Source organism: Kryptolebias marmoratus, linkage group LG3 (genome assembly GCF_001649575.2).
Source record: "Kryptolebias marmoratus isolate JLee-2015 linkage group LG3, ASM164957v2, whole genome shotgun sequence".
Lineage (NCBI taxonomy): Eukaryota > Metazoa > Chordata > Actinopteri > Cyprinodontiformes > Rivulidae > Kryptolebias > Kryptolebias marmoratus.
The window spans coordinates 17,514,317-17,531,036 of NC_051432.1; the positions used below are offsets into that span (position 1 = coordinate 17,514,317).

A 16,720-nucleotide genomic window follows, 5' to 3' on the forward strand; every position below is an offset into this window, starting at 1 on the left:
CTTCATCTCTGATCTCCCCACCAGAAGAGAGGAGTCACTGGTGGCCTGACATTAAGGGCTCAGTTATTGATGGCTCATCGAGAACACGGAGGGGAAATCAAACCCGGTGTCCTCTGAATCATAAACCAGGAAAAGGTCAATTAAAAAAAGGGATTCTGTCTCTCCTCGCCATACGTCTCTCTGCCTCATATTTCCCTCCATGTACAGTGAAGTCTCCCCGCTCGGCCTCTGCCTGTGCATCAGCAGGCGGCAGGCTTGATTCTGTCGGGTTTTTCTGCGTGGACATGCAGTCCATGTGAATAAAAGCTTTTGAGGTCATCAAAATGCAGCCAGAGGCAACGAAGGCTGTGATAGAGAGGCAGCCAGAAAATGAGTTTCTGTGAAGGGGAGTATAAAAAAGCACTATGAACGGGCTCGGCACAGATTCCACCAACAGTGAGAATAAATCATGACCCTGTTTATGAGTGTTGATCGTGCAGAAAAAAAAAAAAAAAAAAGATGGCCTCCATTCTTCTGTTGTCCACAATGTTTTGGAAACTGGCAACACGCATTTTGGTAACAGGAGCTTCTGAGGTTAAAATTCTTCGTTCCTTTTTCACTTTTCCCTGTAGGTTTTAGGTTAAAGGAAGTGAAAGCGATCTTCTCTGTGCCACTTGGTGGCCAAGTGAACTCGTATTTTGGTTGCTATGAGGGCTAACAACAGCTCCTGATCCAGTTCATAAAAACAAAACCCAACTTTTTGCTAACTCTTCTCCTTCTTTGGATCTGATGTGCCAGAAGAATACATTTGATATCCAGAGCATCAGAATAAAAATGTTCAGTACAGCACAGAGAGACTGTAGGAAGCAGCAACATTTATCTATTTATAGGGATAAAGGCTTTTAACACACACAGTCAAGTGATTCATGGTTACACTGCTGTGCCAAAGTTTTAAACCACCCCTAATTTCTTTATACTCTGCTTCCAAGGAGCCAGTCTTGTTGTAATCCTTTTAAAGTGGTTTTGATCAATTGTTCTGCAGGCTCTCTGACTGTATTTTAAAGTTTTTCTTTGGACATAGATAAAGAAAAAGAAATGGGAAGAAAGTACCTAAAGCTCCTATTTAATATTGGTCCTTTAGGTTGTTCGTGTGACAACGCAGCTGTTTCATCTATTCAGGTCAAAGTTAAGCCATCTGCAAACAAAAGAACACTCCTCTGTAAAAAGGTTGAGTACTGGACTGAAAATAAGTGAAAAAATAGCCAAAGTCCAAATAAAATATTCTAGTTTCCTAAAACTCTGACATGAAACTAAATCCATCTCATTCTGAGAAGGGAGGGAGTTGTAGCTGCTTGTGTCAAACCTTAGCATTACTTAGCTCAAGTGATATAAGACTTAGTGAGATGTAATAATGCAGGGGGAATGTGTTGAAGATGACTCTAAGCTACGACCACAGCAGATTTTAATTCAGTAACTGAATCATAGCCATTTTTGTGTTGGTGGCCATCTTGAATTGGGGTGACTCCAAAACCTAATCAGCTGTAGATGTACATCCAATAATGGCTTTCTGTGAGTTTCATTAAAATCTGTTCAGTGGTTAATGAGACATTTTGCTAACACTACAGGCAAATGAACACACGTGCACACACACACACACACAGAGACACAAGCATAAACATCATCACCTTTTGCAATAATTAAGGATGGCTCAAGTTGTTTGCACACCACTAATAATAATTATTTTACATGAAACATAAGTATATTTGGTCTGAAGAAAAACTTAAAATTAGAGTAGTTTTTTTTTTCAACTTTATGTCACAAATGTGCATCTTCTTTGTAGAAGGCTTGGAACATAAAGCTAAATGTATTTGTGACTCACAGATGATCAGATGCTGACAGATAATGATAGTGGTTATAGCTGCTCCCAACTTTTCTCACTGGTTGATGAAGATGCAACGCTCCGACTGATGGTTCCAAACGTTTATTAAAGGAATTTTCTGTCACATAAACGCCCAAGACCACCGTGAACACTGCAATAAAATACACAGTGGCAAATATACATCAGTTAAACCGTCATGTTCTCTTATATAAATTGTTCAAATGAAACTTATTACACATATACAAACACAAGAATATTCCATTCAATTGTCCATACCGTATGCCCCTCCAACCAGAAGGTTAGGAGTTGCTAGAAGTCCATTTCTTCCAAATTTCAGTTCTTTGTCTTTCCTATTACCGCTTGCAAAAACCAACTGAGCATGAAACGAAACTTACAGCCCTTTATCGAAAGCATCACGTGACCAAGTGATGACGTAATTGCTGAAGTGGTCAGATAACGTTATTAACCAAACCAAACAGTATTTCCCAAAATATACATAAAAAATGCTTGACTGCGTTCGCTACACTGCCACCAAAATTACAAAAGGTTTACTTTCACCATATTCAAAGAAATAAAACATGTAATTTTCAATAACTTCAATTTTAACCTTTACCCAAAATTTCCATCAATAGATCTTACAATAGGTGACTGATTTTCATGTTAATGCTGAGCTATTTTGAATAATATTCAACTAACACAACTAATTTCTGCACTGGACGCTCAAGAAATGAAGGTTGTGTTAAGCGCTCACCCTTCGGTCCTAACTTATTTTGGCCTACTTGTATTTTCACCTTTCGCACGAGACCATCATCATCTTCCTGTGCCTCAACTACTCTAGCTAGTGGCCACTCATTTCTGGGAGTGTTTTCATCCTTAACGATAACTACATCTCCAATTTGCACGTTTCGTCTGGTTGCATGCCACTGCTGACGAAGGTTGATGTTGGTTAAGTATTCTCGGCGCCACCTATTCCAGAACTGTTCTGAGAGATACTGTACTTTGCGCCATCTTTTTCTTGCATACAGATCTTCTTGAACGAACTTTCCTGGAGGTGGAAGGGGTATTGTAGACTTCATAGTAAGCAAGTGATTGGGTGTCAAGGGTTCAGCACCTTTGGGATCAGTTAGGGTGTCTGTTGTCAGCGGGCGACTGTTGACTATGGACATGGCCTCATAGAAGAACGTTCTTAATGAGGAGTCGTCCAGTCTTCCATTAGCCTGAGCTAGGACAGAGCTCATCACACTCCTTGTCGTCCGAATCTGACGCTCCCATATGCCTCCCATATGACTGGCTTCGGGAACATTCATAAGGAAGTCACATTCCTTTCTTGCGAGATAGGTCGCAATCCTTTCCTTGTCAAGTTCCATCAAGCACTTTCCCAACTCACTCTTTGCTCCTACGAAATTTGTACCTTGGTCAGATCTAATCTGTCTGACTGTTCCTCTTATTGCAATGAAACATCTTAATGCATTTAGAAATGCATCAGTTGTCAGGTCCTCGAGCATCTCGATATGAATGGCTCTAGAGCTTAGGCATGTTAACAACAGCCCATATCTCTTGTACTCTTTTCTACCTTGCTTCGTGTAAAAAGGACCAAAACAGTCGATGCCTGTATATGAGAAAGGAGGAGATGGCTCTATTCGATCAACAGGCAAGTCAGCCATACGCTGTTCTTCAGTTCGACCCCGTACCCTCCTACAGGTCACGCAACTCCTGATGTGCTTGGCCACAACTTTACTAGCACCCATAATCCAGTAGCCATTGGCTCTGAGATCGTTCAGTGTTTGCCCTCGGCCTTGATGCTGTGTTCTTTTATGGCAATGATCAAGTATCAGATGCGTTACGATGCCTTCTTTCGGGAGTATTACGGGATGTTTGAACTCTAGCGACGCTGATGACCTTCTTAACCTGCCACCAACTCTGAGCACTCTGTCCTCAAGAAACGGATCGAGTTCATACATTTTGTGAGTTCTCCTGAGTTTTTGTGATTGGCTGAGCAGCTTCAGCTCTTCTCCAAATGCTTCCTTTTGTGCCGCCTTGATCAGCACAAGAGCTGCTTTCTTTCGCTCCTCTACTGTAACAGGCCCAGATATGTCCCTATGAGCCAGCCTCTGAATGCGAGCAATGACGTTAAGGCAAGTGACCCAGTCTGAAAACCTTGCCAGCCTTATCAGAAGGTCATTTTCCTGCACAACATCCATTTTCAGGACTTTGACCTCTGGGTCACCTATGAGAAGCTCTGGGGTTGTTGGATTAGTCACAATTTCCTGTTCCCATAAGAACTTAGGTCCCTTTAGCCAATCTGATGCCATTAGATCTGCCACCTTGAGTCCTCTAGATGCATAATCTGCCGGGTTTTGACTTGTTTCAACGTAAAACCATCGATTGGGGTCAGTAGAGTCTATGATCTTCTGGATCCGGTTCGCAACAAAGACATGAAAACGCCGGGCCTCATTCTTGATATACCCCAGTACCACTTGTGAATCCGTCCAAAAGTACTCAGCATCGATTTTCAAGTCAAGCTCTTCTCTGAGAACTTTACTTATGGCTGCAGAGATTGTGGCAGCGGTGAGTTCTAGACGTGGTATACTGACAATCTTCATGGGTGCTACCCTAGCCTTAGCCATAACTAAAGTGCAATGCACTTGTTCTTCAGCCACGATCCTGATATACGAGCACTGCCCATAGCCATCATTACTGGCATCAGAAAAGTGATGCAGCTCTATCTTCTGGATCGTGCCAAGATTGTTGGGAACAAAGCACCTTGCTATTTGAATGGTTTGAAGATTGTTCAGATCATTGAGCCATGTCTCCCACTTCGGCCTTAACTCTGGTGGGACAAGCTCATCCCAACCTACACCTCGCTTGCACATTTCTTGCAAGATTCTTTTCCCAGTCAAGATGTAGGGGGCCAGAAATCCTAGCGGATCATATATGCTGGCGACTGTGGATAAGATGCCTCGTCGAGTGGCTGTTCTTTCTTGTTGGACCACATTGAATGAGAAGACATCCATTTCGATGTTCCACTTAACTCCTAGCACTCTCTGAGCTGGTAGCTCTGTGTAGTTTAAGTCCACGTCCTTGACTTGTGGAGCACGCTCACTCTCTGGAATGCTCTCCAAGACCACTTCGTTATTGCAAATAAACTTGTGCAGACGCAGCTGTCCCTTCTGACAGACTTCTCTTGCTTCATGAACAAGTTGCTTGGCCTTTTCCACGGTATCCAAACTGACAAGACCATCATCCACATAAAAGTTTCTACGGATGAAGTTTGCTGCCATGGGGTACTCATGCTCATATTTGGTGGCGAGGTATTTCATGCCGTAATTCGCACAACCTGGCGATGATGCCGCTCCAAATATGTGCACCCTCATGCGGTATTCCTTGGGCTCACTCGCTGTGTTCCCATTCTCCCACCACAGGAACCTCATGAAATCCCGATCTTCTTGAGTGACATGAAAGCGGTGGAACATTTTCTCCACGTCGCAGTTGATCGCAATTGGATACTGTCGGAACCGACACAGCACTCCAGTCAAGGCGTTGGTTAAATCCGGTCCCGTGAGAAGGTGGTCATTCAACGAAGTGCCTTCATATTTGGCAGAGCAGTCGAAGACAACTCTGATCTTTTCTGGCTTTCGCGGGTGGTACACTCCATGGTGTGGTATGTACCAGGTGTTCCCATCTTTTGATGTTGCATGGACTTCCTCTGCATCACCATCTTTGAAAACATTGACCATGAACTGACCATAGTCCTCCTTGTATTTGGGATTTTTGTCCATTTTTCCTTTCAGATGTTTCAGCCTAACTGTGGCTAAATGCTTGTTGCTAGGAAGCTGGGGGCGCTCTCTGAAAGGCAGAGGCATCTCCAGATATCCATTGTCATTATGATGGATTCCCTCTTTCAGAATTTGTAGGAACTGAATATCTTCTTGGGAGATCGTTCCATCTGTAGGATTTGTATCCTGAAAATCTCTCTCAAGAGCCTTAATCGCACATGCAGGTGTAATAGGTGGAATTTCCTTTACAGAGATGCGATAGCAGAATCCTGCATTTATTCCTCCACCAGTATTAGGTGTTTTGGCACCAACCACGCTCCACCCGAGGTCTGTTTTCACTGCATATGGCTCATGCTCCGCTCCTGATACGACTTCTTTCGGTTTTAGAGCTCTGACGCAATCGTAGCCTATTAGCAGTCCAGCAGGACAGTCTAGCAGGTCTGGCATCTCATCAGCTATGTTAAGCAAGTGTGTCCATCCTTTGGCTGTTTTCCGAGTTGGAATGCTGGTCTTCTCCAACGGAATATCGTCTCGAGTGTAAGCTGGTGGTAGTTCAATGCATTCTTCGGAACTGTATCCTCTGACCTTTAACCCACAGGCTCTGTGACAATTCACTATTGACCTGTCAGTCATTGTTGACAACTTGAGCTTAATTGGCTCAGTGTGTGCTTCTAGTTTTTCACACATGTCTTCAGTGACAAATGTATTGCTACTTTGTGTATCTAACAGAGCATACACTAAGATCTCTGGGCTACTTTTGACAGTACTAGACAGCCACACTGGGACTATCATTGAAGTGCGGTCAGCATTCGCCATGTTCATACTACACGAAGCAGTAGCGTTACTGTCTCTCTGTTGGTTGGCTTCAGACTTCTCCACTTGAGCCGGTTCGTCATGAAGCGGAGTTGGATGGCCTTTTCTACAAACATTGCATGTAGCCCTTTTCCGACAATCTTTTGCAACATGGCCAACTCTCAAGCAGGCGAAGCACATTTTGTTGGTTTTCACAAACGCTTTCTTCTCTTCAAGAGTCAGAGCAGCAAACTTTTCACATTTGTAAATGAAGTGGTTTTCTTGACAGCATATGCATTTTATTTGCTTCTTTGTTCGAGCAGCAGATGAATTATCTGTTGAGCTTGCTGATTCACCTGAATCCTTAGCTGGAGGATCTTTCCCTTGAGCAACCTTTGTTGTTGTCACGAGGGTTCTGACTTTGATGCGTTTTACTTCTGTGCCTGGTTTCTCGTCTGTCTTCTTCAAAGCATGAAGCGAGGAAACCGGGTTGCAGGCAATGCGTGCCTCCTCGGCTAAGAGGTTTGAGAATGCTTCAAAACTTGGGTATGGCTTGCAGTCATCCAATTCCTTGGTGACGATTCGATTCCATCGAGTTGTTGCCCAGTCAGGAAGTTTCTGAAGTAGCTTTTGATTCTCCTCACAATCGTCTAGAACTTTAAGACCTGATATATGAGGCATTGCATTTTTGCATGAAACAAGAAAATCACTGAACTCTCTTAGTTTTAGTGGCTCTTTTGGTCCTATCTTGGGCCAGCTACTAAGTTTACTCCTAAAGGCTCTTTGCACTATGAATGGGTGCCCATAGCGCTTGTTCAGTGCATCCCAGGCTTGCGTATATGCTTCATCATCACTTCGATAAAAAGTTCCTTCCAGCACAGACAGCGCATCTCCACTTATATATTTTCTGAGATAAAACAGTCTATGTGCTGGGCTTGTACAGGTAGTCTCTATCAAGGCTTTAAAGCTGGTGCGCCATTCAGTGAATTTCAGAGGATCACCAGTAAAAACGGATGGCTCTGGTGCCGGAAGTCTTGTTATCATCAGAGATTCTTTGAAGGCTTGCACTAGTGTCGCATCATTCAGCCTTTGCTCTGATTGTTTTTCAGAACGAGGAGAGACTGGTGTTTCATGGACAATCTGAGCACATGGCGCTGGGTTATGTTGAGTTTGGAACTGCCCTGGAGACAGAGTTATACTTTTCCTTTCTCCTTGGGGCTGACTTGGAGGCAGAGTTATTTCTTGCTTTCCTCCTGTTTCTCCGTTCATTTTCATTTCCTCCTCCTCATACACATCATATTCAGCTTGCATAGCTTCCAGATCCCTTTGGTTTTCCAGCATTTTCAACTTCTCTTGCTGAGCAAACACTTCCTTTCTTTGTGCAGCTATTTCACTCTCTCTGTTTATTTCAGCACGTTTGGATGCTAAACGTGCAGCTACTTCTGTTTTTTTAATTGACATTTGACTTCCTGCTACGCTACCTGCGCCAGCTCTCGATACAGTAGACCCATATACTGATTTGGCATCGTCTCTCTGAAGTAATTTAACGAGTGATTTCTTCACTGCGGCAGCATCGAACTCTTTGCCTATTTCTGAGCAACGTATTTTCAACAGAGCAACTACTTCCTTAGTTACTGAGGTGCAGCTATCCATTCGCCGTCTTATGTCTTGGCTTGGTGTGGTCAATGCACGTAAGCTGTCATACTCCTGCTTTAGGTGTGACTCATATCTTTCTAAAGTAGCTGTCATACTTTCAAGACTCTCTTTGTCACATTCTTTTTTGAGTTGGCTCCTAATGTACTGAACCTCACCTTTGAAGCTGACATAAGTTAACATAAACTTTCTTTCCTTTTTTGCACTCTCTTCTTTTGCATAGTTAAGCCATTTTTCGGTTGGTCTACGCTCTCTTTCTGATCGCCTAAGTTGTTCAGATTCAGAAATTGGTTCCTGACTCTCTACGCTATGTGCTTGCAGACTGTTATCAATTTCAGCAATGCGTTCTGTCATTTGGTCTCTTAATGTTGCATCTGTTTCAGTTTCTAACTTGGTTTGTAAGTCTATTTTTTCTTCTTCAAGAGCCTGAATTACTCCCTCAAGTACAAGAGCACTCTCTTCACTTTGATCCATTTTCTGAATTATTAATAATCAAAATCTTAAGCAAAACCTTAGCTAAACTTGTGCTATAAGTAATCCTCAGTATTAATTTCAAATATCAGGCATACACATATAGAACCAAACAGGAAATCCAAAGTAGGAATATCTAGTTCCTTAATAACACAGGCCAGAAATATTCACACAAAATATGCACACAATGGCCTTTCACACTTAATTTCAAATATTTACAAGTGATAATGTTTCTTATCAACTAAACCTGAAAGCCAAAGGCTTGGTGATACTACTCACGACCACGGCGCGCTGTTGCTCTTGTGATTACTTGTGGAAACGGCACAGTCTCAATCCTTGTCCTGATTGCCAGCCGCCGCCATATTTTGCAAGTCACTGCAATCGCAACGGTCCGAGCAGATTGCAAGGTTGAAAGACGAGCGGTAGTTTTCTTCAAGCTGCAGGCGAGTTGTAGTCTTCAAGCTGCAACGGTCCTTTTCCCTCTCCCCCATCCATCTCAGCATGGCTGGCGAGAAGTTCACAGCTTGCTTTCACTGTGCGGTCTCCCTCGTTGTTCTCTGGCTTCGAGCCGAGCTGCATACGGTGCACGTGTTCACTATAGCTGCTCCCAACTTTTCTCACTGGTTGATGAAGATGCAACGCTCCGACTGATGGTTCCAAACGTTTATTAAAGGAATTTTCTGTCACATAAACGCCCAAGACCACCGTGAACACTGCAATAAAATACACAGTGGCAAATATACATCAGTTAAACCGTCATGTTCTCTTATATAAATTGTTCAAATGAAACTTATTACACATATACAAACACAAGAATATTCCATTCAATTGTCCATACCGTATGCCCCTCCAACCAGAAGGTTAGGAGTTGCTAGAAGTCCATTTCTTCCAAATTTCAGTTCTTTGTCTTTCCTATTACCGCTTGCAAAAACCAACTGAGCATGAAACGAAACTTACAGCCCTTTATCGAAAGCATCACGTGACCAAGTGATGACGTAATTGCTGAAGTGGTCAGATAACGTTATTAACCAAACCAAACAGTATTTCCCAAAATATACATAAAAAATGCTTGACTGCGTTCGCTACACTGCCACCAAAATTACAAAAGGTTTACTTTCACCATATTCAAAGAAATAAAACATGTAATTTTCAATAACTTCAATTTTAACCTTTACCCAAAATTTCCATCAATAGATCTTACAATAGGTGACTGATTTTCATGTTAATGCTGAGCTATTTTGAATAATATTCAACTAACACAACTAATTTCTGCACTGGACGCTCAAGAAATGAAGGTTGTGTTAAGCGCTCACCCTTCGGTCCTAACTTATTTTGGCCTACTTGTATTTTCACCTTTCGCACGAGACCATCATCATCTTCCTGTGCCTCAACTACTCTAGCTAGTGGCCACTCATTTCTGGGAGTGTTTTCATCCTTAACGATAACTACATCTCCAATTTGCACGTTTCGTCTGGTTGCATGCCACTGCTGACGAAGGTTGATGTTGGTTAAGTATTCTCGGCGCCACCTATTCCAGAACTGTTCTGAGAGATACTGTACTTTGCGCCATCTTTTTCTTGCATACAGATCTTCTTGAACGAACTTTCCTGGAGGTGGAAGGGGTATTGTAGACTTCATAGTAAGCAAGTGATTGGGTGTCAAGGGTTCAGCACCTTTGGGATCAGTTAGGGTGTCTGTTGTCAGCGGGCGACTGTTGACTATGGACATGGCCTCATAGAAGAACGTTCTTAATGAGGAGTCGTCCAGTCTTCCATTAGCCTGAGCTAGGACAGAGCTCATCACACTCCTTGTCGTCCGAATCTGACGCTCCCATATGCCTCCCATATGACTGGCTTCGGGAACATTCATAAGGAAGTCACATTCCTTTCTTGCGAGATAGGTCGCAATCCTTTCCTTGTCAAGTTCCATCAAGCACTTTCCCAACTCACTCTTTGCTCCTACGAAATTTGTACCTTGGTCAGATCTAATCTGTCTGACTGTTCCTCTTATTGCAATGAAACATCTTAATGCATTTAGAAATGCATCAGTTGTCAGGTCCTCGAGCATCTCGATATGAATGGCTCTAGAGCTTAGGCATGTTAACAACAGCCCATATCTCTTGTACTCTTTTCTACCTTGCTTCGTGTAAAAAGGACCAAAACAGTCGATGCCTGTATATGAGAAAGGAGGAGATGGCTCTATTCGATCAACAGGCAAGTCAGCCATACGCTGTTCTTCAGTTCGACCCCGTACCCTCCTACAGGTCACGCAACTCCTGATGTGCTTGGCCACAACTTTACTAGCACCCATAATCCAGTAGCCATTGGCTCTGAGATCGTTCAGTGTTTGCCCTCGGCCTTGATGCTGTGTTCTTTTATGGCAATGATCAAGTATCAGATGCGTTACGATGCCTTCTTTCGGGAGTATTACGGGATGTTTGAACTCTAGCGACGCTGATGACCTTCTTAACCTGCCACCAACTCTGAGCACTCTGTCCTCAAGAAACGGATCGAGTTCATACATTTTGTGAGTTCTCCTGAGTTTTTGTGATTGGCTGAGCAGCTTCAGCTCTTCTCCAAATGCTTCCTTTTGTGCCGCCTTGATCAGCACAAGAGCTGCTTTCTTTCGCTCCTCTACTGTAACAGGCCCAGATATGTCCCTATGAGCCAGCCTCTGAATGCGAGCAATGACGTTAAGGCAAGTGACCCAGTCTGAAAACCTTGCCAGCCTTATCAGAAGGTCATTTTCCTGCACAACATCCATTTTCAGGACTTTGACCTCTGGGTCACCTATGAGAAGCTCTGGGGTTGTTGGATTAGTCACAATTTCCTGTTCCCATAAGAACTTAGGTCCCTTTAGCCAATCTGATGCCATTAGATCTGCCACCTTGAGTCCTCTAGATGCATAATCTGCCGGGTTTTGACTTGTTTCAACGTAAAACCATCGATTGGGGTCAGTAGAGTCTATGATCTTCTGGATCCGGTTCGCAACAAAGACATGAAAACGCCGGGCCTCATTCTTGATATACCCCAGTACCACTTGTGAATCCGTCCAAAAGTACTCAGCATCGATTTTCAAGTCAAGCTCTTCTCTGAGAACTTTACTTATGGCTGCAGAGATTGTGGCAGCGGTGAGTTCTAGACGTGGTATACTGACAATCTTCATGGGTGCTACCCTAGCCTTAGCCATAACTAAAGTGCAATGCACTTGTTCTTCAGCCACGATCCTGATATACGAGCACTGCCCATAGCCATCATTACTGGCATCAGAAAAGTGATGCAGCTCTATCTTCTGGATCGTGCCAAGATTGTTGGGAACAAAGCACCTTGCTATTTGAATGGTTTGAAGATTGTTCAGATCATTGAGCCATGTCTCCCACTTCGGCCTTAACTCTGGTGGGACAAGCTCATCCCAACCTACACCTCGCTTGCACATTTCTTGCAAGATTCTTTTCCCAGTCAAGATGTAGGGGGCCAGAAATCCTAGCGGATCATATATGCTGGCGACTGTGGATAAGATGCCTCGTCGAGTGGCTGTTCTTTCTTGTTGGACCACATTGAATGAGAAGACATCCATTTCGATGTTCCACTTAACTCCTAGCACTCTCTGAGCTGGTAGCTCTGTGTAGTTTAAGTCCACGTCCTTGACTTGTGGAGCACGCTCACTCTCTGGAATGCTCTCCAAGACCACTTCGTTATTGCAAATAAACTTGTGCAGACGCAGCTGTCCCTTCTGACAGACTTCTCTTGCTTCATGAACAAGTTGCTTGGCCTTTTCCACGGTATCCAAACTGACAAGACCATCATCCACATAAAAGTTTCTACGGATGAAGTTTGCTGCCATGGGGTACTCATGCTCATATTTGGTGGCGAGGTATTTCATGCCGTAATTCGCACAACCTGGCGATGATGCCGCTCCAAATATGTGCACCCTCATGCGGTATTCCTTGGGCTCACTCGCTGTGTTCCCATTCTCCCACCACAGGAACCTCATGAAATCCCGATCTTCTTGAGTGACATGAAAGCGGTGGAACATTTTCTCCACGTCGCAGTTGATCGCAATTGGATACTGTCGGAACCGACACAGCACTCCAGTCAAGGCGTTGGTTAAATCCGGTCCCGTGAGAAGGTGGTCATTCAACGAAGTGCCTTCATATTTGGCAGAGCAGTCGAAGACAACTCTGATCTTTTCTGGCTTTCGCGGGTGGTACACTCCATGGTGTGGTATGTACCAGGTGTTCCCATCTTTTGATGTTGCATGGACTTCCTCTGCATCACCATCTTTGAAAACATTGACCATGAACTGACCATAGTCCTCCTTGTATTTGGGATTTTTGTCCATTTTTCCTTTCAGATGTTTCAGCCTAACTGTGGCTAAATGCTTGTTGCTAGGAAGCTGGGGGCGCTCTCTGAAAGGCAGAGGCATCTCCAGATATCCATTGTCATTATGATGGATTCCCTCTTTCAGAATTTGTAGGAACTGAATATCTTCTTGGGAGATCGTTCCATCTGTAGGATTTGTATCCTGAAAATCTCTCTCAAGAGCCTTAATCGCACATGCAGGTGTAATAGGTGGAATTTCCTTTACAGAGATGCGATAGCAGAATCCTGCATTTATTCCTCCACCAGTATTAGGTGTTTTGGCACCAACCACGCTCCACCCGAGGTCTGTTTTCACTGCATATGGCTCATGCTCCGCTCCTGATACGACTTCTTTCGGTTTTAGAGCTCTGACGCAATCGTAGCCTATTAGCAGTCCAGCAGGACAGTCTAGCAGGTCTGGCATCTCATCAGCTATGTTAAGCAAGTGTGTCCATCCTTTGGCTGTTTTCCGAGTTGGAATGCTGGTCTTCTCCAACGGAATATCGTCTCGAGTGTAAGCTGGTGGTAGTTCAATGCATTCTTCGGAACTGTATCCTCTGACCTTTAACCCACAGGCTCTGTGACAATTCACTATTGACCTGTCAGTCATTGTTGACAACTTGAGCTTAATTGGCTCAGTGTGTGCTTCTAGTTTTTCACACATGTCTTCAGTGACAAATGTATTGCTACTTTGTGTATCTAACAGAGCATACACTAAGATCTCTGGGCTACTTTTGACAGTACTAGACAGCCACACTGGGACTATCATTGAAGTGCGGTCAGCATTCGCCATGTTCATACTACACGAAGCAGTAGCGTTACTGTCTCTCTGTTGGTTGGCTTCAGACTTCTCCACTTGAGCCGGTTCGTCATGAAGCGGAGTTGGATGGCCTTTTCTACAAACATTGCATGTAGCCCTTTTCCGACAATCTTTTGCAACATGGCCAACTCTCAAGCAGGCGAAGCACATTTTGTTGGTTTTCACAAACGCTTTCTTCTCTTCAAGAGTCAGAGCAGCAAACTTTTCACATTTGTAAATGAAGTGGTTTTCTTGACAGCATATGCATTTTATTTGCTTCTTTGTTCGAGCAGCAGATGAATTATCTGTTGAGCTTGCTGATTCACCTGAATCCTTAGCTGGAGGATCTTTCCCTTGAGCAACCTTTGTTGTTGTCACGAGGGTTCTGACTTTGATGCGTTTTACTTCTGTGCCTGGTTTCTCGTCTGTCTTCTTCAAAGCATGAAGCGAGGAAACCGGGTTGCAGGCAATGCGTGCCTCCTCGGCTAAGAGGTTTGAGAATGCTTCAAAACTTGGGTATGGCTTGCAGTCATCCAATTCCTTGGTGACGATTCGATTCCATCGAGTTGTTGCCCAGTCAGGAAGTTTCTGAAGTAGCTTTTGATTCTCCTCACAATCGTCTAGAACTTTAAGACCTGATATATGAGGCATTGCATTTTTGCATGAAACAAGAAAATCACTGAACTCTCTTAGTTTTAGTGGCTCTTTTGGTCCTATCTTGGGCCAGCTACTAAGTTTACTCCTAAAGGCTCTTTGCACTATGAATGGGTGCCCATAGCGCTTGTTCAGTGCATCCCAGGCTTGCGTATATGCTTCATCATCACTTCGATAAAAAGTTCCTTCCAGCACAGACAGCGCATCTCCACTTATATATTTTCTGAGATAAAACAGTCTATGTGCTGGGCTTGTACAGGTAGTCTCTATCAAGGCTTTAAAGCTGGTGCGCCATTCAGTGAATTTCAGAGGATCACCAGTAAAAACGGATGGCTCTGGTGCCGGAAGTCTTGTTATCATCAGAGATTCTTTGAAGGCTTGCACTAGTGTCGCATCATTCAGCCTTTGCTCTGATTGTTTTTCAGAACGAGGAGAGACTGGTGTTTCATGGACAATCTGAGCACATGGCGCTGGGTTATGTTGAGTTTGGAACTGCCCTGGAGACAGAGTTATACTTTTCCTTTCTCCTTGGGGCTGACTTGGAGGCAGAGTTATTTCTTGCTTTCCTCCTGTTTCTCCGTTCATTTTCATTTCCTCCTCCTCATACACATCATATTCAGCTTGCATAGCTTCCAGATCCCTTTGGTTTTCCAGCATTTTCAACTTCTCTTGCTGAGCAAACACTTCCTTTCTTTGTGCAGCTATTTCACTCTCTCTGTTTATTTCAGCACGTTTGGATGCTAAACGTGCAGCTACTTCTGTTTTTTTAATTGACATTTGACTTCCTGCTACGCTACCTGCGCCAGCTCTCGATACAGTAGACCCATATACTGATTTGGCATCGTCTCTCTGAAGTAATTTAACGAGTGATTTCTTCACTGCGGCAGCATCGAACTCTTTGCCTATTTCTGAGCAACGTATTTTCAACAGAGCAACTACTTCCTTAGTTACTGAGGTGCAGCTATCCATTCGCCGTCTTATGTCTTGGCTTGGTGTGGTCAATGCACGTAAGCTGTCATACTCCTGCTTTAGGTGTGACTCATATCTTTCTAAAGTAGCTGTCATACTTTCAAGACTCTCTTTGTCACATTCTTTTTTGAGTTGGCTCCTAATGTACTGAACCTCACCTTTGAAGCTGACATAAGTTAACATAAACTTTCTTTCCTTTTTTGCACTCTCTTCTTTTGCATAGTTAAGCCATTTTTCGGTTGGTCTACGCTCTCTTTCTGATCGCCTAAGTTGTTCAGATTCAGAAATTGGTTCCTGACTCTCTACGCTATGTGCTTGCAGACTGTTATCAATTTCAGCAATGCGTTCTGTCATTTGGTCTCTTAATGTTGCATCTGTTTCAGTTTCTAACTTGGTTTGTAAGTCTATTTTTTCTTCTTCAAGAGCCTGAATTACTCCCTCAAGTACAAGAGCACTCTCTTCACTTTGATCCATTTTCTGAATTATTAATAATCAAAATCTTAAGCAAAACCTTAGCTAAACTTGTGCTATAAGTAATCCTCAGTATTAATTTCAAATATCAGGCATACACATATAGAACCAAACAGGAAATCCAAAGTAGGAATATCTAGTTCCTTAATAACACAGGCCAGAAATATTCACACAAAATATGCACACAATGGCCTTTCACACTTAATTTCAAATATTTACAAGTGATAATGTTTCTTATCAACTAAACCTGAAAGCCAAAGGCTTGGTGATACTACTCACGACCACGGCGCGCTGTTGCTCTTGTGATTACTTGTGGAAACGGCACAGTCTCAATCCTTGTCCTGATTGCCAGCCGCCGCCATATTTTGCAAGTCACTGCAATCGCAACGGTCCGAGCAGATTGCAAGGTTGAAAGACGAGCGGTAGTTTTCTTCAAGCTGCAGGCGAGTTGTAGTCTTCAAGCTGCAACGGTCCTTTTCCCTCTCCCCCATCCATCTCAGCATGGCTGGCGAGAAGTTCACAGCTTGCTTTCACTGTGCGGTCTCCCTCGTTGTTCTCTGGCTTCGAGCCGAGCTGCATACGGTGCACGTGTTCACTATAGCTGCTCCCAACTTTTCTCACTGGTTGATGAAGATGCAACGCTCCGACTGATGGTTCCAAACGTTTATTAAAGGAATTTTCTGTCACATAAACGCCCAAGACCACCGTGAACACTGCAATAAAATACACAGTGGCAAATATACATCAGTTAAACCGTCATGTTCTCTTATATAAATTGTTCAAATGAAACTTATTACACATATACAAACACAAGAATATTCCATTCAATTGTCCATACCGTATGCCCCTCCAACCAGAAGGTTAGGAGTTGCTAGAAGTCCATTTCTTCCAAATTTCAGTTCTTTGTCTTTCCTAT

General features: G+C 43.4%; 2 protein-coding genes across 2 annotated transcripts; both read right to left on the reverse strand.

The window, feature by feature from the left end:
- Positions 1–1,649: 1,649 nt before the first annotated feature.
- On the reverse strand, positions 1,650–8,887 carry LOC112449757. The gene is made up of 2 exons (XM_025002107.2): positions 2,135–8,887; positions 1,650–2,009 (listed from the first exon to the last, which is right to left on the reverse strand). Exon 1 carries the CDS (start codon positions 8,551–8,553, stop codon positions 2,530–2,532), a length of 6,024 nt encoding a protein of 2,007 aa, XP_024857875.1. The 5' UTR covers positions 8,554–8,887; the 3' UTR covers positions 1,650–2,009; positions 2,135–2,529.
- Positions 8,888–9,038: 151 nt separating this feature from the next.
- Positions 9,039–16,141, reverse strand: LOC119616885. Its single transcript, XM_037974664.1, has 2 exons — positions 9,389–16,141; positions 9,039–9,263 (listed from the first exon to the last, which is right to left on the reverse strand). The coding sequence occupies exon 1, from the start codon at positions 15,805–15,807 to the stop codon at positions 9,784–9,786; it is 6,024 nt and encodes a 2,007-aa protein (XP_037830592.1). The 5' UTR covers positions 15,808–16,141; the 3' UTR covers positions 9,039–9,263; positions 9,389–9,783.
- Between the last annotated feature and the right edge of the window lie 579 nt (positions 16,142–16,720).